At 44.4% G+C, this 25,953-nt stretch overlaps 1 protein-coding gene across 2 annotated transcripts in view; it reads right to left on the reverse strand.

Moving 5' to 3' along the window:
* The window catches only part of LOC117409942 (protein kinase C alpha type-like), a 67,119-nt gene that overhangs the window by 36,569 nt on the left and 4,597 nt on the right, over positions 1-25,953 (reverse strand). For both annotated transcript variants that reach the window (XR_009320419.1, XM_059018556.1), the window contains exons 3-10: positions 23,006-23,037; positions 20,165-20,247; positions 19,232-19,343; positions 14,236-14,370; positions 13,747-13,903; positions 13,278-13,503; positions 2,501-2,641; positions 2,061-2,237 (exon numbers count right to left, since the gene is read on the reverse strand). Coding sequence is in view for 1 of the 2 variants with exons in the window: in XM_059018556.1 (XP_058874539.1) it covers positions 2,061-2,237; positions 2,501-2,641; positions 13,278-13,503; positions 13,747-13,903; positions 14,236-14,370; positions 19,232-19,343; positions 20,165-20,247; positions 23,006-23,037 (1,063 nt within the window). In the remaining variant the exon portion in view is untranslated. The remainder of the gene's footprint in view (positions 1-2,060; positions 2,238-2,500; positions 2,642-13,277; positions 13,504-13,746; positions 13,904-14,235; positions 14,371-19,231; positions 19,344-20,164; positions 20,248-23,005; positions 23,038-25,953) is intronic.

Here is a 25,953-nt window from a genome sequence, read left to right on the forward strand (position 1 = left end):
TACCAGAGAAAAGTGCATTTCAGTAATCAATTCTAGATGAAACAAAGGCATGCATTAGTCGTTCAGCATCAGATACAGAAATAATAGGTCTAATTTTAGCTGTATTTCTCAAATGATAAAATGATACTTTTAGTGACTTTCCTAATATGAGTCTCGAATAGTAGATCAGGATAATTTCTCTCATTTCTAGTTATAGATCTGACGGTAACTGTCACAGACTGTGGGAGTGTGGGTGCAATGCCAAACAAAACCACCTGAGGCAGTATTGAGTTTCTAGAAAGTTCTGCTATTTTCTGTTTATTATCTTTCACAAAATCTTCATAATTCCGCAGGCTTTTTGTTCACATGTTTCTCTATAAATTCCTTCTTCTTATTTTAATAACTCAAAGTTCTTTTAATGATCGTACTCTCTTTACATAAATCACCAAAATAATTCCATGAAAAATCCTCCCCTCGTACTGCTGTTCGGTTTGGTTAAATTAGAGTCTTAAACTTAAAAGAACCGCTAACCAAGGATCTAAAAATAAACAAAAGTTTACAGTTTTTAAAGCTTCCTGGATGGCTTCACCTCGTGGGAAGATTCAGCGTCCTGCTGGGTTTTCTTTATTATTATTTGTATATTTAGCAGACGCCTTTATCCAAGGCGACTTACAGAGACTAGGGTGTGTGAACTATGCATCAGCTGCAGAGTCACTTACAACTACGTCTCACCCGAAAGACGGAGCACAAGGAGGTTAAGTGACTTGCTCAGGGTCACACAATGAATCAGTGGCTGAGGTGGGATTTGAACCGGGGACCTCCTGGTTACAAGTCCTTTTCTTTAACCACTGGACCACACAGCCTCTCTCTCTCTCGCTCTCTCGTTTGCTCTCTCTCTCGCTCGCTCTCTCTCTCGCTCGCTCTCTCTCTCTCTCATAACAAGTCCACACAGAATGTTAGCGTCCTTTTTAACCAACGTTCTCTCTTAAGAAACACCTGTGCAAACAGTGTGCTCCTCTCTTTCCAAACAAGCCAACCCCGAGTTGTTACAACCCAAGCCCTACATACACAAGGAAACGCTGATTCAAGAATGTTCCAGCGTGTTCCCGGGTTGCTGCCCCCAACAAAGATGGCGACTGTTGTAACTGCACTTCCGCCCCAATGTCAGTCCCGCGTCACGCGATCCTTGTTGGGAACTTCGTGGTCGATTCACAGCCCTCTGATGGCTGGGAGGTTGAATTGCAGTACAGGATCGCTCTACCCTGTCACAGTATTATTATTATTATTATTATTATTATTATTTCTTTATTTAGCAGACGCCTTTATCCAAGGCGACTTACAGAGACTAGGGTGTGTGAACTATGCATCACCTGCAGAGTCACTTACAATTATGTCTCACCCGAAAGACGGAGCACAAGGAGGTTAAGTGACTTGCTCAGGGTCACACAATGAGTCAGTGGCTGAGGTGGGATTTGAACCGGGGACCTCCTGGTTACAAGCACATTTCTTTAACCACTGGACCACACAGCCTCCATAGAGAGACACACACACACACACACACACACACACACTGAGACATAGAGAGACACACACACACTGAGACATAGAGACACACACACTGAGACATAGACACACACACACACACACACACTGAGACATAGAGAGACACACACACACTGAGACATAGAGACACACACACACACACACTGAGACATAGAAAGACACACACTGAGACACACACACACACTGAGACATAGAGAGACACACACACTGAGACACACACACATACTAAGACACACACTGAGACATGCAGACACACACACACACTGAGACACGCAGACAAACACACACATACTGACACACACTGAGACACGCAGGCACACACACAAACTGAGACACGCAGACACACACACTGAGACACACACACACTGAGACATGCAGACACAATCACACATACTGAAACACACACACACTGAGACACACACACTGACACATACACAATAACACACACACACACACACACACACTGAGACACATAGTGACACACACACACTGATACACACACACAAACACACACACACCTCGGTCTGGAATGTTGAGTGCAGTGAAGTCAGGAAGTGAGGTCGCCCGTCAAGTGCCAATATCCTCTTCTCCACCAGAGTGCACTCGACATCATCGTTCTGAATGATAACATCCTTCTTCAGGATCTTCACAGCGAAGAGCTCGTCAGAGGCACACCTCCTCTCAGCCAGCATCACCTGGGAGGATTGAATTTACACTGAAGAAACTGAGAAAGATTTCTAATTGAAACATTTGTCATTGAATTTACACTGGACACTGAGAAAGGCTTCTAGCCAAAACATTTGTCATTGAATTTACACTGAGGACCCTGAGAAAGATTTCTAGTCAAAACATTTGTCATTGAATTTACATTGAAGACACTGAGGAAGACTTCTAGTCATGTGTCAATGCATTTTCATTGAAGACAATGGAAACGATTCTTCCCTGTTTTATCTCTCACCTTCCCAAAGCTGCCCTTTCCCAGCATCATGAGGAAATTGAAATCTTCGATCCCGAAAGCAGAGGGAGTCCCGAAGAGGCTGGAGCGCTGACTCTCTGCAGTGAGGGAGACCAGGGAAGAGGACTGGGAGATACTGCAGCGCTGGAGAGAGGGGGGAAAGAGGAGCGAGGAGATGAGAGAGGAGACAGGAGAAAGGAGAGGAGAGAGGAGAGGGGAGAGGGGAGAGAGAGGGAAGAGGAGAGGAGAGAGGAGACAGGAGAGAGGAGAGGAGAGAGGAGAGGGGAGAGGGGAGAGAGAGGGAAGAGGAGAGGAGAGAGGAGACAGGAATGGGGAGAGGAGAGAGGAGAGGGGAGAAGAGAGAGAGTGGGAAGATAGAGAGGAGAGAGGAGATGATAGAGGAGACAGGAGACAGGAGAGGAGAGAGGAGAGGGGAGAAGAGAGAGAGGGAAGATAGAGAGGAGAGAGGAGAGGGGAGAGGGGAGAGGAGAGAGACAGGAGACAGGAATGGGGAGAGGAGAGAGAGAGGGAAGATAGAGAGGAGAGGAGAGAGGAGACAAGAGAGGGGAGAGGAGACAGGAGAGGAAAAAGAAGACAGGAGACAAGAATTGGGAGAGTAGAGAGGGAAGATAGAGAGGAGAGGAGAGAGGAGATAGGTGAGAGGAGACAGGAGAGGGGAGAGGAGATCGAGGGAAGATAGAGGAGAGATGAGAAAGAGAAGAGAGGATAGGGATGAGAGAGGGAAAGGAGAGAGAGGAGAGATGAGATGTGATTTTACTGTGGGGAGCTTTTATAAGGACTGTGTCTGTCTTTCTGTACATGGTCTACATTTACAGAATCACTTCAACGTCGCTGTAGTACATTGCTTTGTTTACTTGGTTGCTAGGGGTTACCAAATGGAATAATTGTGACACTGGTAGTGTAGTTTAATGTATCCCTAGCAGTGGTATCTCTCTCTCTCTCTCCCCCTCCCTCCCTCCCTCCCTCCCTCCCTCCCTCTCTCTCTCTCTCTCTCTCCCTCCCTCCCTCTCTCTCTCTCTCTCTCTCTCTCCCTCTCTCCCTCTCCCTCCCTCTCTCAATTCAATTCAATTCAATTCAAAAATGCTTTATTGGCATGACGAGAGCGCTCAGGTATTGCCAAAGCTTTTATAATACAAAACAGAAATAATAAAACGGAAATACAATTACAGAACATAACAAACACAAAAAACCATTGTTCCCTTCCCTTTGAACGATATAACTACCTCCCTCCCTCCCTCCCTCCTCATCACCAGTAACCCCATGGTCATGTATGCAGGGTGTCACACACTGTCCCTCAGGTTGTGGCAGGCAGACACATACTGTGCTGCTAGATTTGCAGTTCGCTCCTCCTCTCCTAGAAGGATGGGGATTTTACTCGAAATGGAGAGGAGGTTAAACTCTGCCATTTGTTTTTTGAATTGGGGGATATATCTCTCCCATATCTCTGTGTATTTTGAGCAGGACAACAGGAAGTGCATTTCTGTCTCTACCTCTCCCAGATCACAGTGACCGCACAGCCTTTTTTCTTTGGCAATCCAGGTTTTTTTGTGCCGGCCAGTTTCGATGGCCAGGCTGTGGTCACTGAGTCTGTACTTGGTCAGGATCTGTCTATGTTTTGTGTTTTTGACCCTGACCAGATATTCTGCCAGGGTAAATTCTTTTTTTAGGGCCAGATAGCATTGTAATTTATTGTGTGATTCAATTTCGTTATTCCAGTGTACTTTATAATTGTTTTCCAGATTTAGATTAATTTGTTTCATTTTTTGTGCTGGGAGTTTTTTGTTGGTGGTGTTCTGAAGCTCGCTGGTATTAATTTGACTTATTTGGCTGAGCTTCAGTACCATTCTACTGAGGGGATTCTCTTGTGGGGGCTGTGAGCAGCTCTGCAGTGCAGTGTGGTGGTAGGACTGCGGATCAGCCTGCTGTAGATGGACCCAGTAGTTGAGCGCTCGTTTCTGTATGGAGTGGAGTAAGGGGAACCGGCCCAATTCAGCCCTGCAAGCGCTATTGGCTGCACTCCTGTGAACCTGCAGGAGGTGTTTACAGAATTCCAGATGGAAATTCTCTATGGGGCTTTGATCCCATTTTTTATAATCAGGGTTCATAAGGGGACCCCATACTTCACTACCATACAGAAGGATTGGCTTTATTATGCTGTCGAAAATTTTTAGCCAAATTTTTATTGGTGGTTTAATTTTGTATAGCCGATTCTTTATTGCATAAAAAGCCCTGCGCGCTTTATCTCTTAATGCATTTATAGCCAGGTTGAAGTTCCCAGACGCACTGATTTTTAGACCCAGGTAATTATAGCTGGTGCTATGCTCCAAGGTGTTGTTTCCCAGGGTGAAGTGGTACCTGTTTCCCTGAGATCTGGCTTTCTTCTGGAATACCATAACTCTGGTCTTGTCCAGGTTTACTGTCAGTGCCCATTTCTGACAGTACTGCTCCAGCAGTGCCAGGCTCTGCTGCAACCCCTGTTCAGTGGGTGACAGCAGGACCAGGTCATCTGCATAGAGCAGGAATTTGATTTCTTTGTCGTGTAGAGTGATGCCAGGGGCTGCAGACTGTTCCAGCACCGTAGCCAACTCGTTGATGTAGATGTTGAACAGTGTTGGGCTCAGACTGCAGCCCTGTCTCACTCCACGCCCTTGGGTGAAAAACCCTGTTCTTTGGTTTCCAATTTTCACACCACACTTATTCTCTGTATACATTGACTTAATGATGTCATAAATTTTACCCCCTACACCGCTCTCAAGAATTCTAAGGAATAGACCTGGATGCCAAATTGAGTCGAATGCTTTTTTAAAATCTATAAAACAAGCAAAGATTTTTCCTTTATTTTTTTGGTGCACATGTTTGTTTATTAGGGTGTGTAGGGTGTAAACATGGTCAGAGGTGCGGTAATTTGGCAGAAATCCAATCTGACTCTTACTCAAGACATTGTGTTCGGTAAGGAAGGCCAGTATCCGGGCATTAATGATACTGCAGAACACCTTCCCCAGATTACTGCTCACACATATGCCTCGGTAATTATTGGGGTCGAATTTGTCTCCACTTTTATGAATTGGTGTTATTAGCCCTTGGTTCCAGATGTCAGGGAAACAGCCCGCAGCCAGGATGAGGTTGAATACTTTGAGCAGGGCCTCCTGCATCCTGGGGCTGCTGTGTTTCAGCATCTCGTTTATGATGCTGTCGGGCCCGCAGGCTTTCCTGGGCTTGAGGGCTTGGAGCTTTTCTTTTAGCTCTGGTCCTGTTATTGGGAAGTCCAGTGGGTTCTGATTGTCCTTGATTTTGGTTTCCAATTTGTTTAGTTTTTTTAATATTGAATTTTGGTCTGGATTTAATTCGTTTTCGTCTAATTCTTGATAAAGTTTATCAAAGTAATTTTTCCAAATGTTACCATTTTTGATTGCCAATTCGTGACTAGTTTTTGATGTGTTTAATTTGTTCCATAGTTCCCAAAAGGAATTTTGCTCTATGGATTCTTCAATTTGGGATAATTGTTTGGACACGTGTTCTTCTCTTTTCTTATTGAGAAGGTGTTTGTATTGTTTCAGAGCCTTGCAGTAGCTGAGTCTCAGTTCAATATTGTTTGGCTCTCTGTGTTTCTGGTTTGACAATTTTCTTAATTCTTTTCTGTTTGTTTTACACTCCATGTCAAACCATTTTTCATTTGATTTCTTTTTAGAATTAGTTTTTTTCTTGTTTGTTTTCTTGAGTTTTGATTTTGTTGCTGTTGTTTCGAATATAAAATTGATTTCTTTGATGGCCGAATTGATTCCATTTTTGTCTAATTTAAAAAATTTAGTTAGAAAGCTGTTTAGCATACTTTCTATTTCTGCACTGTGAATTGTTTGTTTATATTCCTCAGCACTGCTTTGTGTCCACTTATAGGCTGGTTTAAGACCGTATAATTTGGCGGGTGGGGTCGGGTTTGAATTATTTAGTTTTGGATTCGTTTTTAGATACAGGACTGTTTGGCAGTGGTCTGATAGGGGGTTTTGTTGCCGGACTATAAATGCATTAATAGATTCTGGGTCCATGTCTGTGATAGCGTAGTCCACTACACTATTACCTAGAGCAGAGCTGTATGTATATCTGCCCTGAGAATCCCCTCTGATCCTGCCGTTAATGATGTACAGACCCAGGCCTTTACAGATATGCAGTACCTGCTTCCCACTCTTGTTCACCACACTGTCAAAACTATTCCTCTGTGTGGTGATGGGTGTGTGGTACAAAGAGGTCTGCTGTCCAATCACATGGCTGTTCCCCTCTGTGCTGATGTAGTCGACCTCTCTGCCGGTCCTGGCATTGAGATCTCCACACAGCAGCACAGAGCCCAGGGATTGGAAATGGCTAATTTCTGATTGTAAATTTTGGAAGCACCCCTCTCGGTGGTAGGGGGAGTCAATTGGTGGCATGTAAACTGCGCACAGGAATGTGTCAGATTGGGATTGGATGATTTTTTTTCCAATTTTGAGCCATAAATGTGTCTCTCCTCTTTTAATGGGAGAGACAGTGTTTTTAAGTTCCTCTTTGTACCACACAATGATGCCCCCCGAGTCCCTGCCACGTTTGATGTGGGGGTTCTTTAGGGAGGGGACTATCAGTTCCCTGTATCCATTGGGACAGTGTGTGGACACGTCCGCACGACTCCATGTTTCATGGAGGATTATTACCTCCATGTTATTTATACTATTTACAAAGTCTGGGTCTGTGCTCTTCATTCCAAAGGTTGAGGAGCACAGACCCTGGATATTCCAGCTACTTATTTTAAATGATGCCATTTTTATTAACAAAAAATCTATGGTTTATAGTAGTAAAGAAATAAGAAGTGACAAAGTTTTACATTTTCATATTTAAATTTGGTTATGATTTATATATTTATACTATATTATTGTTATTTTCCTTAATTTTGTGGTATACAGGTGATACATTAGCTAATTAGCTTAGTGCAGATAAGGTTTAGGAGATGTCTTATCTCGTTCAGCTCCGTGCTGGCGGGGTTTCCTGGCCGACGGGACACGGTTGCAGCATAGCTGTGCTGCGGGGGCTGGGGGGAATGCGGGTGACGTGGGGGTCCCTGGCGTCGCTCCTGCTGATTGGCAGCTCTGTGGTGGGGGCGTGGCCTGGGGGGCTGGATGGAATGCGGGGGGCGTGGGGGTCCCAGGCGCTGCTCCTGCTGACTGGCAGCTCTGTGGTGGGGGCGTGGTCTGGGGGGCTGGGGGATCCTAGGAGCTCGGGGGCGGCTGGGCGTGCTCCTGGTCTCGGTGTAGGGTGTGCTGGTAAGCTCTCGGCCCAGGGCGATGTCCTTGAGGGATTTAGCAAAAAGCTTCATGCCCTCCCTGTTGAGGTGCACCTGGTCGTACATGTGGTGGGGCCTGATGTGGTGGTGGTGTGCCAGGTGCACGCTGGGTAGCAGGGCGCAGCCCCGGGACACCTCTGTGTTGATGCTGTGGATGATGTGGAAGGGCACGTCCGCTCGGGGCAGCAGGGTGGACACAATGACTTTGGCGCTGGGGTATTCTCTGGCTGCTGTTTCTGCCACCTGCCGCAGGGATCTGGCCACATCTCCTCTGTCTGCGCGCAGGTTGTTGGTGCCGGTGTGGATCACAATGTATTTCGGGCTCCTCTGTCTGCTTTTGGACAGGATTTGTAGGGCGCTCTGTGTTGTTGGGCACTTGATCTTGTCGACACTTCGGCCAGGGAAAAGCCGTCTTTCGTCCAGGTACCTCCCGTTCGAATCTATTAGGATGAGCACCTCCGCACTGCCCTGCTGCTCCGACTGTGTGTTTGGGGCTGTCCGTGTGTCTGCCTGTGTGGCTGGTGTTGTGTGTGTGGCTGGTGTTGTGTGTGTGGCTGGTGTTGTGTGTGTGTTTGGGGCTGTCTGTGTGTCTGTCTGTGTGGCTGGTGTTGTGTGTGTGTTTGGGGCTGTCTGTGTGTCTGCCTGTGTGGCTGGTGTTGTGTGTGTGTTTGGGGCTGTCTGTGTGTCTGCCTGTGTGGCTGGTGTTGTGTGTGTGTTTGGGGCTGTCTGTGTGTCTGTCTGTGTGGCTGGTGTTGTGTGTGTGTTTGGGGCTGTCTGTGTGTCTGCCTGTGTGGCTGGTGTTGTGTGTGTGTGTATTTGGGGCTGTCTGTGTGTCTGCCTGTATGGCTGGGGTTGTGTGTTAGTGTCTGGGTTGTCAGTGTGTGTGTCGGTGCAGTCCCGGCGGGTACTTTGTTGCTCTTGTGCTGCTGGTGTGCGGAGCTGGCTGCCTCTCAGTCCCTCCAGCTCTCTCTGTAGGCTCCTCAGCTCTCTGTGCTGTGCTGTCCTGGTCAGTTCCTCTCTCAGTCTCCGCAGCTCTGTCTTCATGGCCTGGTTGTCCTCCTCCAGTCCTCTCATCGCCACTCTCAGCTCCTGAACCTCGGCCCTGTGTTCTGTCTTCAGCCTGTGCACCTCGTCCCTGAGCTGCTCTGATGGGCTGGTCTGGCTCAAGGTGGCCAGCTTGTGCTCAGTGTGTTCCCTGAACTCTGTGAACTGCAGCTCCAGCACTGACAGGCACTCCTTCAGGGCTCTGATGTTGCTGACCTGTCTGGGGGAGTCAGTGACAGGGCTGCGCTGGGGGTGGGGAGGCTGGCTGCTGCGTTGTGCTGGGGGTGGGGGGAGAGGCTGGGGGTTTGCAAGCTCTGGTATTGTCTTCGCTCTCTCCACACGCTCTCTCAATGCTGGGAAGCTGTGTTCAAACAGGTCCAGGCTGCTCTCTCTGCCCTGCACCATGACAGTACCATTGTTGTAGACGTTGACAGTGAGCATGACGCTGTCAGCATCACTGTCCTCGAACACGGTCAGCTGCCTGCCTCTGCCGATGCCTCCCTTGCGGATGTTGCAGTAGGTGCTGCACAGCGCAGAGTGCCAGGCACTGGGGTGCTCGGTGTAGAGCAGCAGGTTGCACTTGACCCTGCAGTTGTCCACTGTGGAGTAGTTTGCTATGAGAGTCTCTGGGGACTCCCTCAGCACTCTGTCTTTGTAATTTTTTCTTTGCTTTGCAGAGCTCAGCTCCTCTGGGTATTCTATTTCAATGCTGCAGCAGCCCTTGCTGCTCAGCCTGTCAAAAACTGTTACATTTTCAAATGTATCAAATTCACTGGCAGTTGGGAGGCCCTCTCCAACTGTCACTTCACTCTGCATTTTTCAAAATTCCCACGGCAGTTTGTATGAAGCTATACTGACTTTTCTTGCAGATTACAGATGATGATGACTATTATTATTATTATTTTTTTTTTTTTTTTATTGGTATTTTTTGTTGTATTTTATTTATCTTGCTGGTTAATATATATTCTTACCTCCTGTTTCTGTGCTCTATTCTGGCTGCCTGTCTCTCTGTTCTCAGTATTTCTTCTGTCTTTCTTTAGTTTTTCTTTTCTTTTCATTATTTTTCTTTCAAAATGTTCTCCTTGTCTTCAGTAAATCTTCATTTAGTATTTTATGCAAAAAATTTTCACAATTTATGACTTTAACTACTATTAAAACACTAATGTTTAGGAGCTCATTTTCTCGTGCTCCTCTCTCTCTCTCTCTCTCTCTCTCTCTCTCTCTCTCTCTCTCTTAATTGCAGATTTGTTTTTCATATTACTTGGTTTAAGGTAGAAATTAACCATTTTTTGTTTGATAAAATCTGTTAAAGCTGGATTTTGATTATCGTCAGAGTCGTATTACTTTTCAGTATAAGCTTATTAGAAAATACACGTAATATACATTTGCTAACTAGGTACGTAATTTGATCTGTCGTTTTAACTGATTATATAGGATGGGCTGTAATATTTAGCAGTTTGAAAAAAACTAATTAATACATTCGTTTGTAGCTAAAAATCTAACTTTTTTCCCTTTACATTGTTCTAAATTCTCTTCTGTCTTCTAAATAGTTACAACTACGTGCAGGATTGTAAACTATTTTAAAGCGTTTTGAAGCTGAACAGCACATCTATATCTTGCCTATGATTAGGTTCTCTCTCTCTCTCTCTCTCTCTCTCTCTCTCTCTCTCTCTCTCTCTCTCTCTCTCTCTCTCAGGCAGTAGTGCTGAACGCCGTGGGTGGTAGGAGCAGAATTTTTACACTACATGTTTTCTTATTTTTTTTCTTACTTTGAAAGCATCATCTAACATGAACACAGCCTTTGTCCTCTATTTAAGAGAGGTGCTGCGTGTCAGTAAACTAGTAGAGGAAGGGTTTTCAATAAAAATCCCCCGTAGTAACCTTTGTAACCTCTGGAGAAAGAACTGGCCCCACAAGGGAAACTAATGTCTCCCATTAAAAGCATTCCTCTGGGTGTAAGAATGCCAGTATTAAACACGTCCTGATCAACAACCCAGGACAAGTGATGTAGCCTGGAGCTTCATTGTCGGGCACCGGGTGCGTGGTGTTCAACAGCTCGGACTCAATGCGGTGCTTCAACTGCAGAGAACAGGGGCATCACATTAAAGCCTGCCTGATAAAGGAGGAAAGAACTGAGGCAGGGCAGGAGCAGGTGAGGGGGGGGGGTGTTAGGGGAGAGCTGGAGGAAGAGCCACAGCGGCAGCTGGAGCAATCAGAGACCAGGGAGGAGACGGATCAGCCACCGCAGGAGACCGGGAGAGAGCCACCAAAACCACAGCCAGGAGATCAGCAGGGAGGCGCTGCAGTTCTATAAGAACGAGACATGTGACCAACGAGACTGAGCAGCTGCTCCAGGGTTTTCCCAGCCTCAGCGAGGAGGAACAGCATCACCTGGACGAGCCGCTGACCTCCCAGGAGCTGACCGCCGCTGTCACACCGTGACAAGACTCGAGGGATCGGCCTGCGCTGGAAGATCCTGCACTGCATTGTTTCTCCACAGAGTGGACCCCAGCGTCAGCACAGTGCTGGTTCTGCTTTGCAGAGGAGACAGTGCTCCACATGGTCAGTGAATAAGTATTTATTTTTGGGGTCCCCTACAGTTTTAAAACAAAAAAACTTTTTATTTTTTTTTAATAAATTGTACAATGGCTGTGTGACAGGGTAGATAGAATTCCTGCACTGAAAAGTTCACCAACAGAACAGAATAGAACAGAATAGAATAGAATAGAATAGAATAGAATAGAACAGAATAGAATAGAATAGAACAGAATAGAATATAATAGAATAGAATAGAATAGAACAGAACAGAATAGAACAGAACAGAATAGAATAGAACAGGCATGTTCCTGCTTACTTGCATCAGTAGTTTAGGAGGTCAGAAATGACATCTTCAAGCTCTGCTAGAGCTCAAGAAAGAATGATTAAAACAGAAATGTATTCTGCAAACAGGACAACATTTTGTCAAGTAGTGATGCCATGCTGCCACCTGCTGTTTAAACCAGACAAAACAGCTAATGCAGAAAAGAACTCCTAATGCAAAAGGCATAACAAGCCAATGTTGAGAGCGTGGATGGTTATGCAACTGAGTCCCTGTGTTGGTCATCTTGGCTCCATATTCCCTATACTTAAAAGAGGAGACTGACTCCAGACAAGATCCAAAATGGAGCCACTAGCACTGGCTCACTGAATAACAGAGACCTAGAGACACAGAGACATGTACAGAGACAGAGACACCCAGAGAGACACATAGAGACATACAGACTTTTACTGTGGGATACTGTTATAAGGGTTAAATATGTTTTTCCATGCCTCTCTGTCCTTACAATGCTCCCCTGTGTTTCCACAGTGTATTACACGTTGCTGTGTTTGTATTATGGGAACCTTTTATAAGGGTTAGTTTACCATAGTTTTTTTTTTAATATGCTTTACAATAATTGCCTATGTTTTACAATACAGTAGAGAGTCAATCATCCAATCTTTGATGAGCTGTACTGTCTAACCGAACGCACCTGTAATCACGTGATGAATCACATGCTTCTGCTGCTAAAACAGCTATGAGATTTAGCTGCCAAATAAAGCACCAGCAGACTGAGTCCAATGAAAGTTACAGAATCATTCAGACACCAGAACATTAGCTGGAGCTTCGTGTGCTTTGAATTGTTGCAGTTAAGCAACACATTAAAACAGTCACCTGGTTCTTGATTTTTCTTCTATTTCAGCAGTAAAGGCTGGAGATCCTGTTTATGTTATTGAGCAGCAAAGAACTTTTATTTTATTCATTTCAATTACAATGTCTTAACAGCAAGTATCAAAGTATTGAAACATTTTACTGAATTTTTGAAGTTTAATGATTCCTAAAGTTCTGTAATGTGTCAAAGTTGTACTGAATTGCATTCTTTGATGATTTTCAAAGTTTGGTATATGGTACGTTTAATTCCAGAATTTCATTACCTTAACTGTAAGTGTTAAAGTTTTACTGAATTGCATTAATTTAATGATTTGTAAAGCTTTGTCATTTTGTATGCTTAATACAATACAACATGTTACTAGCTATATATCATCAGAAGGTACTTGTGTATGTTAACGTTATTCTATACAAAGGTACTGTAATTGTTATTAATACCTGTTTGATTATCCATACAAATCAATTATGTGAACTAGTATCGGTCCCAGTTAATTAGTTAGTTAGTTAGTAGATAATTGACTCTCTACTGTACTTTCAATGTGCTTTATTACACTTTGCTATAGTTTTACTATAGGGAACTTTCACAATGACACAGAGACACTGAGAGACACAGAGAGACTCAGATTTACATACCAAGACAAACAGAGTCTCAGAGACACACAGAGAGACACACACAGAGACACACAGAGGCTCAGAGACACTCCCGGAGCCCCAGTGAGTGGTACCTGCATCCTGAGCTTCAGCTCTGCCTCACTCAGGTCCTCCGTGACGGGGACGTTGTAATACTCGCCCTCCTCCTGGTTCAGCAGCCGGAACCACCCACACACGGGCCACTTGAGCAGCTCTGACACCCCGAAGGACAGCGCCCCCATGAAGTCATTCCGGGAGGTGCGGTCCCAGTCCCACACCTCCACCGACAGACGCTTATCCCAGTCCACAGGCTTCAGGGAACTGGGAGGGGGAGGAGAGAAGAGAGAGAGGGAAAGAGGTAGAGGGTTAATATGGGGGAGAGAGGGGGGTAGAAATGGGGAAGGGAGAGGGAGAGACAGTCCAAGGGGTTCAGAGAACTGGGAGGAGTGGGAGAGAGAAAGGGAGAGAGAGAAAGATACAGTAGATAGGCAGACAGATAGATAAACAGACAGACAGACAGACAGACAGACAGACAGACAGGCAGACAGACAGCTGGATTCTCACAAGGTGAAGCTCTGGTTCCAGGCTGGGTTTAGAGTGGACCGGATGGTTCTGGTTTTCTTCTTGGTCAGGTTCTTCGGGTCGGGAACCAGCTTGAGCTTCACATACGGGTCTGAGAGTCCATTTGGATCCATAGGGATGAGATTGAGAGCTTCCCCCACTGAGAGAGGAGAGGGAGATAGGAGAGAGGGGAGAGAGAGGAGAGAGAGGAGGGGAGCAAACAGGGGTTCAGGGGTGAGATTCAAAACATTTTCCACTAAGGGGAGAAAGAGAGAGATACATGTAGTTCCTTTCCTCTGTTCTCTCCTCTCTCCTATCTCCTCTCCTCTCTCTGATCTCTCCCCCTCTCCTCTCTCCTATCCCTTCTGCTCCCTCTCCTCTCTTCTCTGTTTGTGTCTCTTAACTGTCACATGTAGTTCCTCTCGTCCACTCTCAGCCCTCAGTGATGTGTATTCTCCCTCTCCCCTCTCTCCTCTCCCCTCTTCCTTTTACCTGTCACATGTAGTTCCTCTCCTCCACTCTCAGCCCTCACTGTGATGTGTATTCTTCCTCTCTTCTCTGTGTGATCGAGGCCACACAGGTTTGGCACACTGGACACGCATCGCTTGTGAACGTTCATTTCGCAGCCTGTACAAACGCAGCGCACACGGGAGAACACACAACAAACATGGGACACAGTACAGGACAACATATTAATATGGTATAGAACAGTATAGTAAAGTGTAGTGCAGTACAATACAGTACAAAATGTCATATATGTTTGTTGTGTGTTTCTAGGTGTTGGGTGTCTCCCTCTAATCATGTTGAGTGTGTGTTTCATTCTCTTGCACTGTTGCTGTGTAGTGGGTCTGTCATACAAAGAGTGCAATAGAATAAAATACACTCTCCACATGATTAGAGGGAGACATAAAGTACAGGACAGTATGTTATCGTATGGTACAGTACAGTAGAGTACAGAGCAATATAGTATAGTATAGTGCAGTTTTTAGTACAGTACAGTGTTTAAGCTCTAGTATATTAATGTTTAGCATAGTGTATAGTATATATTAGTGCAATACAGCTTAGTATGGTAGTGTAGAGTGCAGTATAGTGCAGCTCAATATTGTACAGTACAGTTTATAGCACAGTATAGTTTTTAGTACAGTGTATAGCATAGCAGAGTATAGTGTTCGGCACAGTTTGGCATAGTGGAGTATAGTGTAGTACAGTACAGTGCAATACAGTACAGTATAGAGCAGTACTGTGTATAGTATCATAGATTATAGTGTAGTACAGTGTATAGTATAATGTTCAGCACAGTGTATTGTACAGTAGAGTATAGTGTGTAGTACAGTGTATAGTATAGTGTAGTACAGTTCAGTATTGTAGTGTACAGCTCAGTATAGTAGCATAGTGTAGTGTTCAGTGCATGGTATAATAAATGTATAATGCAGTGTATAGTCTAGTTCAATATAGTACAGTGTACAGTATATACTAGTATAGTGTACAGTACAATGTATAGTGCTGTATATTATAGTATAGTTTAGTGTGCAGTACAGTGTATAGTATAGGACAGTGAAGTGTAGTGCAGTACATTGTACAATGCAGTACAGTGTGCAGTATGGTGGTGTACAGTGCAGTACAGTGTGCAGTATGGTAGTGTACAGTGCAGTATAGCGCAGTACAGTGTGCAGTATGGTAGTGTACAGTGCAGTATAGCGCAGTACAGTGTGCAGTATGGCAGTGCACAGTGCAGTATAGCGCAGTACAATGTGCAGTATGGCAGTGTACAGTGCAGTATAGCGCAGTACAATGTGCAGTATGGCAGTGTACAGTGCAGTATAGCGCAGTATGGTAGTGTACAGTGCAGTATAGCACAGTACAGTGTGCAGTATGGTGGTGTACAGTGCAGTATAGCGCAGTACAATGTGCAGTATGGCAGTGTACAGTGCAGTATAGCACAGTACAGTGTGCAGTACACGGTGCAGTAGTTTATAGTATAGTACAGTGTGCCCAGCAATTTTTAGTTGGGCCAACATTGGTCTTACATCGGCAGTTTGGTTGGCCCTACGTTGACAACTGACGGTGAGTCAATGTTACAACGTGGGCCAACGTTGGCATTTAGTCATTATCCTCAGGTGGACCAGTGTTGCGCCAACGTCATATTCAGTGCTATAGGTCGGGCCAGTGTTGGTGCAATGTTGTTTTTTGTTGGTTAGGAAACTGAGCCAACGTTGTCATATATTTGTTTTTTAGTATTATTTCACTTCCATGACTAACAAGCCCTGTCCTGCTGCAGACATGGCCATGCCTGCCTGATTACTTCACAGCCTGTTCTGATGAATAGAGTTTCTGTTTAAAGGAGCTCAGGTTGTTTTCCTCATTAGATATAGAATGCAAAGAGACATCTTCTGAGATAAAAACATTTGTACTCATATCAAACTAGAAGAAACAAACACTTTTGCAAATGCAACATTACGTTATTATTTTGAATAATAGAATAACAATAATAATAATTTTCTTTTTCATGCTCTCAACGAGTTTTGCATTCTACTTGTTATCTTTAGAGGCGGGGGAATGTCTCAAAAAAAAAAAAAATACTGTATCAGAAAATCTGATGGAAAAAAATAGATTTGTGAGTTAACAATAAAATGGAGATACCGCATTCATACCAGTGTAACTGTTTTTCTTGTAACTTTTTCCTCATCCACAAAAGCAAAACTTTTGCTACAAAAGATTTTTCTTATAATTATTTTTTTCTAGACATTTCTAGTAATTATAAATTGGGGTATGTAAACTTTTAACTGCAACTGTATATATATATATATATATGCTTTACATATTTACACGTAGCTCAGTTAAATGTTGTCTCTTTTTACCGCAAGAACCGTTGTTTTGTTGTGTATTTGTTCAACACGGCTTCCATTCACTAACAGCTTGTAGTTGGCTTTATTTCTACATCAGAAACAAGGGGGGCAAACTTTGATATGAATCGCCCCCCCCCCCCCCCCCCCCCGCCCACCCCCACCATCGACCGAGAAGCACTCATCTCACTGCCACTGAACACAGACGGGCCGCAGAAATTAAAATGAATGAACAACGTTTAAACACAATCTATACTTGTTTCTTTTAAAACTGTTAAACCAGAATAACACTTTGCAATAAAACACTCAGTGCTATAGACGCCCTTCCTTTGCTCAACCATGGAGTGTAAAGTTTTAACCATCACTAGGAGTTTAGCGCATATTCCAATCTTACATAAAGAGTTTCTTAAACTAATTTAACAATAGACATGAACACTATTTACATTTGTTAGAAGGCTTTTCTGACGGTCCTACCTGAAATGTTAAACATAAACAAAGGAGAGTTTTGAACATGAATTACCTGGAAACACTTCAATCTATGGGGGCAATCAGTGACGATACATGCCGCTTCTCTCTCTCTCTGCTGGCACCCACGGGCACCCCTCATACTCCCTGTCTGCCACCCCAGAGACCCCGTGCCCCCCCCCCCCCCCCCACACCACCACCCTGGGTCTATAACGGTACAGAGCTCGAGAGCAGATTCAGTTTGCTGATTGTTGGGTCAACGTTGGCTCTTGGCCAACCAAGCCAACCATAAACCAACGTTGGGCCAATCTAGTTTGCTGACTGGGCAGTATGGTAGTGTACAGTGCAATATAGTGCAGTGCAGTGTATAGTGCAGTAGAGTACAGTGTGTATTATGGTAGTTTACAGTGCAGTCTATTGCAGTACAGTGTACAGTACAGTACAGTGTGCAATATGGTGCTGTACAGTACAGTGTGCAGTGTAGTAGTGTACAGTGCTGTATATCACAGTACAGTGTACAGTATACAGACGTGCTCAAATTTGTTGGTACCCTTACAGCTCATTGAAATAATGCTTCATTCCTCTTGAAAAGTGATGAAATTAAAAGCTATTTTATCATGTACACTTGCATGCCTTTGGTATGTCATAGAATAAAGCAAAGAAGCTGTGAAAAGAGATGAATTATTGCTTATTCTACAAAGATATTCTAAAATAGCCTGGACACATTTGTTGGTACCCCTTAGAAAAGATAATAAATAATTGGATTATAGTGATATTTCAAACTAATTAGTTTCTTTAATTAGTATCACACATGTCTCCAATCTTGTAATCAGTCATTCAGGCTATTTAAATGGAGAAAAGTAGTCACTGTGCTGTTTGGTATCATTGTGTGCACCACACTGAACATGGACCAGAGAAAGAACCAAGGATAACTGCCAAAGAGATACAAACTGAACTCCAAGGTGAAGGTACGTCAGTTTCTGATCGCACCATCCGTCGCTTTTTGAGCGAAAGTGGGCTCCATGGAAGAAGACCCAGGAGGACTCCACTTTTGAAAGAAAAACATAAAAAAGCCAGACTGGAATTTGCTAAAATGCATATTGACAAGCCACAATCCTTCTGGGAGAATGTCATTTGGACAGATGAGTCAAAACTGGAGCTTTTTGGCAAGTCACATCAGCTCTATGTTCACAGACGAAAAAATGAAGCTTTCAAAGAAAAGAACACCATACCTACAGTGAAACATGGAGGAGGCTCGGTTATGTATTGGGGCTGCTTTGCTGCGCCTGGCACAGGGTGCCTTGAATCTGTGCAGGGCACAATGAAATCTCAAGACTATCAAGGCATTCTGGACTGAAACGTACTGCCCAGTGTCAGAAAGCTCTGTCTCAGTTGCAGGTCATGGGTCCTCCAACAGGATAATGACCCAAAACACACAACTAAAAGCACCCAAGAATGGATAAGAACAAAACATTGGACTATTCTGAAGTGGCCTTCTATGAGTCCTGATCTGAATCCTATCGAACATCTATGGAAAGAGCTGAAACTTGCAGTCTGGAGAAGGCACCCATCAAACCTGAGACAGCTGGAGCAGTTTGCTCAGGAAGAGTGGGTCAAACTACCTGTTAAAAGGTGCAGAAGTCTCATTGAGAGCTACAGAAAACGTTGGTTTGCAGTGACTGCCTCTAAAGGTTGTGCAACAAAATATTATGTTAGCGGTCCCATCATTTTTGTCCATGCCATTTTCATTTGTTTTATTATTTACAATATTATGTTGAATAAAAAATCAAAAGCAAAGTCTGATTTCTATTAAATATGGAATAAACAATGGTGGATGCCAATTACTTTTGTCAGTTTCAAGTTATTTCAGAGAAAATTGTGCATTCTTCGTTTTTTGTGGAGGGGTACCAACAAATTTGAGCACGTCTGTAATAGAGCACAGTGTGCAGTATGGTGGCGTACAGTGCAGTACAGTGTATAGTACAGTGTGCAATATTGTGGTGTACAGTGCAGTACAGTGTATAGTACAGTGTGCAATATTCTGGTGTACAGTGCAGTACAGTGTATAGTACAGTGTGCAGTATGGTGGTGTACAGTGCAGTACAGTGTATAGTACAGTGCAGTGTGCAGTATGGTGGTGTACAGTGCAGTACAGTGTATAGTACAGTGTGTTTCCTCACTTGAGCAGCGCATGCCCTGGTGCACCAGTCCGTACAGCAGGGAGCCGCAGTGATCACAGAACGTGGGGGAGCTGTACGTGTGGTTCTTGAACTTGTGCTTACTGCGGAGATCCTGAAACACAGAGACACAGAGAGAAGAGAAAGGAAAGAGAAGAGAGAGAGGAGAGAGGAGAGAGGAGTGAGAGGAGCGAGAGAGGAGAGGGGAGAGAGGAGTGAGAGGAGTGAGAGAGGAGAGAGGAGGAGTGAGGAGAGAGGAGAGATGAGTGAGAAAGGCAAGAGAGAGGGCTTCATGCTTTCTATTTTTAATTATATTTTCTATTAATTCTCTGTTTTATTTTCCTCTAACATGATTCAATGTCTCTCCCCTATCCTTTCCCCTATCTCTTTTCCTATCCCCTCCACTCTCTCTGTCTGTTTCTCCTTGACCTCCTTTCCTAATCTCTCACGCTCTCTCTATCCTGACACTCCGGAGAGAGAGACAAACTGCATCTCTGAAACCAGAACAGCTACTCCACTTTCCTGCTGCCTTCTGTCACCTTCCATCTCTCTCCTCCCCCTCTCCCCTCTCCCCTATTTCCATACTGCTCTCTCTCTCCTCTCTCCTCCATCTTTATTCCCCCTCAGTTCAATTCAACTCAAATTCAAATACAAATAGGCTTATCAACATGACAAATCATACAAGCATTGCTAAAGTGAATACAGCGAATGTACAGGAATATTGACCATTTCTTTATATATGAAACTTGCAGTTTGAAGAGAGCAGAAGTATTGAAAGCCTCTGCTCTGCACTTCCAATGAGGAGGCTGCAGGCTGTCATATCACACTGGGCACATGTTTCTCACACCTCTCTCTCCTCTCTGCCTCTCTCTCCTTGGTGAAAGAGGGGAGAGGGGACATGGGGGAAGGGGGGGGCATGACCTTTCCAATACTGACCTCTGGTTTGGGTCCCTTGTGGGCTCCCGGACAGGTGAATGTGACAAACTCATGACAGCGCTTGTGAACCACGAAACTGCAGACTGAGCGAGAGGGGGAGAGTAGAGAGAGGAGAGAGGGGATAGAAGAGAGAGGAGAGTGTAGAGAGAGGAGAAAGAGGAGAGAGGAGAGAGGGGATAGAGAAGAGAGAGGAGAGGGGAGTGAGGAGAGAGGAGAGATAGAGGAGAGAAAGGAGAGAGGGGGTGAGGAGAGAGGGGATAGAATAGAGAGAGGAGAAAGAGGAGAGAGGGGAGAGAGGAGATAGAGGAGAGAGAGGATAAGGAGAGAAAGGAGAGGGAGGAGACAGGGAGAAAGGGGAGAGAGAAGAGAGGAGAGGGGTTAGAGGAGAGAAAGGAGAGAGGAGAGATTGGAGAGAGGGGACAGAGGAGAGAAAGGAGAGAGGGGAGTGAGGAGAGAGGGGATAGAAGAGAGGAGAGCAGAAAGAGAGGAGAGAGGAGATAGAGGAGAGAAAGTAGAGAGGGGATTGAGAAGAGAAAGGAGAGGGGAGTGAGGAGAGAGGGAAGATAGAGGAGAGAAAGGAGAGAGGGGATAGAGAAGAGAGAGGAGAGGGGAGTGAGGAGAGAGGAGAGATAGAGGAGAGAAAGGAGAGAGGGGGTGAGGAGAGAGGGGATAGAATAGAGAGAGGAGAAAGAGGAGAGAGGGGAGAGAGGAGATAGAGGAGAGAGAGGATAAGGAGAGAAAGGAGAGGGAGGAGACAGGGAGAAAGGGGAGAGAGAAGAGAGGAGAGGGGTTAGAGGAGAGAAAGGAGAGAGGAGAGATTGGAGAGAGGGGACAGAGGAGAGAAAGGAGAGAGGGGAGTGAGGAGAGAGGGGATAGAAGAGAGGAGAGCAGAAAGAGAGGAGAGAGGAGATAGAGGAAAGAAAGTAGAGAGGGGATTGAGAAGAGAAAGGAGAGGGGAGTGAGGAGAGAGGGAAGATAGAGGAGAGAAAGGAGAGAGGGGATAGAGGAGAGAGGAGAGTGTAGAGGAGAAAGAGGAGAGAGGAGAGAGGGGATAGAGAAAAGAGAGGGGAGTGAGGAGAGAGGAGAGAGAGAGGAGAGGAAGGAGAGAGGGGGTGAGGAGAGAGGGGATAGAATAGAGAGAGGAGAAATAGGAGAGAGGGGAGAGAGGAGATAGAGGATAGAGGAGAGAAAGGAGAGGGAGGAGACAGGGAGAAAGGGGAGAGAGGAGAGAGGAGAGGGGTTAGAGGAGAGAAAGGAGAGAGGAGAGAGGAGAGAGGGGACAGAGGAGAGAAAGGAGAGAGGGGAATAAGGAGAGGGGATAGAAGAGAGGAGAGCAGAAAGAGAGGAGAGAGGAGATAGAGGAGAGAAAGTAGAGAGGGGATAGAGGAGAAAGGAGAGAGGAGAGGAGAGAGGAGATAGAGGATAGAAAGGAGAGAGGGGATAGAGGAGAGAAAAAAGAGAGGAGAGAGGAGAGAGAGGTGAGAGGGGATAGAGGAAAGGAGAGAGTAGAAAGGAGAGGGGAGAGAGAAGAGAGAGGGGATAGAGGAGAGAAAGGAGAGGGGAGAGAGAGGAGAGAGGGGACAGAGGAGAAAGAGGAGAAAGGAGAGGGGGAGAGAGAAAGGCTTGTTATAATAATAATAATAATAATAATAATAATAATAATAATAATAATAATAATAATAATAATAATAATAATATGTAATGTCCTATTCTCACTTTCATCCCCTCGACTGGCCTAGCTTTCTTTCTCTCCTTCTTTTTCTCTTTCCTCTCTGGCTAAAAATAACATATGAGGCATTCCCATGGCAACCTATGTCTCCCGGCAACCTGGAACGAGCAACCAGTGCTGTCGGCAACCCCCTCTTCCCCTCCCCCTCGCCTCCCCTTCCTCCCCCCCCCCCCCCCTGCTCTGATCCAACCCTGACACTGCAGCCAAGCAAAAACACAAGCAGCCTGTCAGGGACATCCATCCCCATTCAAAACCGGAGCTATCAGTGAGAAGAAAAGCACAGAGAGGTATGGTAAAACAATTTAAAAAAACAAACCATGGTAAACTAACCCTTATAAGAGTGTCCCACAGTAAAAGCACAGCACATTGTAATAAAGCACAGTGAAAGCAATGTAGAATAAGAAATGGCAATGAATTGTTTAATGGGAATTGGATAAGAGGTGTTGAAGACCTTCGTTAGGTAAGAGAATGAGGTGTCCTGGTAAAGTCTATTAAAATGATTTACAGTGTGTGGAATAACTTCTTGTGTTCTCAAGATGGGAAAGTGGGACAGATGTGCAGACAGACCGACACCCCCTAAATCCCCATAATATGATACTCTCAATAACTTCTGCTAAATAATGTTAATAGCCAGTGTCATGCCAATGGGATCAGCGGCTCTCCAGATACATGTTGAAATGTGTGATTCGTGACGCATGCGTACGACAGTCTGCACTACATCCCCTCCGCAGGGGGGCTCCTCACCAGCGGGGAGTTCTTTGGAAGCAGGATAACACTGGATACCCTGAGACTTAATGACCCGTCGCTCCTACCTAATCTGCACTGCCAGGATTTTCCAGATCTCTTGTTTTCCTATTTGAAAGGTGCTCATGTTATATTTAATATTGAAGTTGTTTTAATTGTATTGGCAAACACCTTTACAACTTTCTCTCGATCTCTTTCTCTCATTCTCTTTCTTTCTCTATTTATTTAATTATTTCATTCTTTTTTTACTCAATTATTTCTATTGATCATATTTTGTTATTTTTTTCTTTCCTTCACCCGTGTTCTTTCTTTAAGACAGCCACACAGACACACACCTGCACTATATTCATAGAATTCTAGAATCTCACCTTGGCACTGGAACCCTTGCTTTCCGATCCCCCTGTTTGAAATGAGACACGCATTAATAAATGACACAGAAAACGTGCTACACAGGCCAGTCAGGGGATCAGCACAGTGTGCTCTCAATAGAGGGGTGGCCTCAACTACTGAATGGATAAAGAATTTCTTGTAACAAATGAATACTATATTGTTCATTTAAAGTTATTGTAGCTAAATACATTCGCCATATATGACTCAAATGTGCTGTATTAATACATGGTATCTGCTGCTACACCAGGGTAAAGAAATCTCTGTTTGCACAAGCCATGCTTTCAGATCACGCTGCACTTCCTTGGTCACCTGGAGGGTGAAACTGCACCCCGTCCATGGCTTCTTTCATTAACCAATCAGCTGTTGCTTCACCTATTGACTGACACACAGCCAGCCAGTGACCTGGAAGACCCTGCTGACCTAGGAAGTGCGAGTGTAATAGACTTCTAGACCCTCGACTCTCCCTACACCCCCACCCGACCTCTCCGCTCCTTCTGCACTAGAAGGCTGGCTGTACCTCCTCTACGCTCCCCTGCCTCCAGAGCCCGCTCCTTCTCCACCCTCGCCCCGCAGTGGTGGAATGACCTTCCTACAGATGTCAGGACTGCCCAGTCCCTGACCACCTTCCAGCACCTCCTCAAGACCCACCTCTTCAGACAACACCTGTAAAACTCAGGTTCCCTTCTGGACAATATAGCACTCTGACTTTAATACACTTTAACTTGCACTTATATGCTCCATAGTTTACTATATTTAATCCTGCAGTTAACCCAATCTGCAGTATTTTGTATTTCACCTGCACTCATATCTAACTGTAGGACATATTCCCTGAATATGATGATACATGACCGTGTATTAGAAATGTAACTGGATTCATTAATGAAACTGTGTGTCTTGAGAAACAGGCCACACTGCTGTGTCTTGAGAAGGGGGTCCCTTGGTTTCTGACAGACATACTGAACTATGTGACCTACTGATTAGAGGACCGGCGCCTGGACTGGATTAGGCTGAGCGGACAGTTGAATTCCGTCCAGATAATTCACACGTGCAACAACAATCATTTTGATGCAACGAAAAAACATAACCTAGCGATGTCCCAGTGGAAAAGGACATTAAAACACCAAAGGACTGGGAGTTTTAAAAAAGGCAAGATACACAAATTATCTCATGAAAGTGGCTAGTTAGCAGAGTGAGAAAGACTATAAATATCCAAGCAAAACTAAACATTTTGCATTCCACATCGAATGCTAAATAAGGTGCTGTCATTCTACTAAGCAAAGCTGCAACTCCAGGACTCTGCCTAGAAACGGAACCAAGACGGGACTCTGCCTGAAAACGGACCCAAGAAGAGGAAGCAAGCTGCAAGCGAGTCAACGACCACAAGCAACGAGACGGAGGCCTGGCTGGAGGAATGCCGTAAAACTTACAGAGACTGTTATCAGACAAACCAGTCTGGGTCTGCTGTCACCTAAAACCACAGTATCCAAAAGAAACTGTGCCCTGCTACCTGCGTAGCTAAAAGATTCAGCGAAGAGGACAGAGCGGACGGGCGCTGCTGTGGATCCTATACCGAGGACTGAAGACTTTGTTGCAGCTGTTTGTTGATTGTATTGAGAATTGAAAGCTTTGTTGCCGAGTTTGATCCAACGTGGGATTGAAGACTTTGTTGCTGAAAGGAGAGTTTTTGTACTGGACACTTCAACAGATTGAGTTTCCAAAACAGCGGACCAAAAGTCTAAGCTTCAAGGAACTGTTGAGTATAATTCCAGTTGCATTTTCCTTTTATGGAACTAAATTAATTAAGTGTAACACATTCACATAGAATTGAACTGTTAATTATTTAGTTTGCACACTTTGAGTGTGAAATAACTTTTATGAAACTTGATGAAGTAACTATAAGTAATCTACCTCATATTGTTGTATGAAGAATTTCTTTAAAAGTAAACTTGCCCTAGACTTAATCTATATACCATTAATAAGCTTAATGTGATATATTCTAAGATTATCTGCATCATCTCAGTTGAGGCTGTGTGCTTGGATGTGGGCGTGTGGGTGTGTGTGTGAGCAAGCTACTACGTCACAGCCTGCTTGCTTGCTCGTGTGCGGCTGGTGTGTGAGGAGACAGGCGCTTTTAATTTCCTGCTAGTCAAGTTAAGGCAGTGAGAGTTTTTGAATTGTGTTTTGTCCTTAGAGACTAGGACTTTACTTTCTGACTTTTCTGATTTCTGTTTATTATTTGTGTACTTAATAAAATACTACTACTGATTAAACATTCCTTGTGTCTGCGCGTGAATGTGTGTTCATAGTAAATCCTCGATCTTTATAACACGTCAATTAAATATTATTAATAAGAGAACTAATCAACCCAGATAAACATTAAATTATCAATTACTGAATTGTTCCTACATAACCCTGATGTAACTATCAACACTGTTACCTGCTCTTCAACTGCCCCTATATCAGATCGTACTGTGTTTTGTATTTGCTCTTATTAGGACTAAATTCATTGTATTTTGTATCTTGATCTTAATTGTACTGTAATTCTTGTTATGTATTTTTTATATACAAATGTAAAATCACCCTGGGTAAGGGTGTCTGCTAAGAAATAAATAATAATAATAGTACTAATTTCCTGTGAGTAAGGCATGGAAAGTGGGAACTTTCTTTAACTCAGTGTAGTAGCAGATATAACATGAAAATCCATGTTTGCGCTAACATACGCTGTACACAGACCTGTGAACTGCATATAGAGTGGGGTGCTGACCCGACTCAGGTAAACTCTGTAAGAGTGCTGTACGCAGACCTGTGAACTGCATATAGAGTGGGGTGCTGATCCGACTCAGGTAAACTCTGTAAGAGTGCTGTACGCAGACCTGTGAACTGCATATAGAGTGGGGTGCTGACCCGACTCAGGTAAACTCTGTAA

This window comes from Acipenser ruthenus, chromosome 60, assembly GCF_902713425.1.
Source record: "Acipenser ruthenus chromosome 60, fAciRut3.2 maternal haplotype, whole genome shotgun sequence".
NCBI classification, from domain to species: domain Eukaryota; kingdom Metazoa; phylum Chordata; class Actinopteri; order Acipenseriformes; family Acipenseridae; genus Acipenser; species Acipenser ruthenus.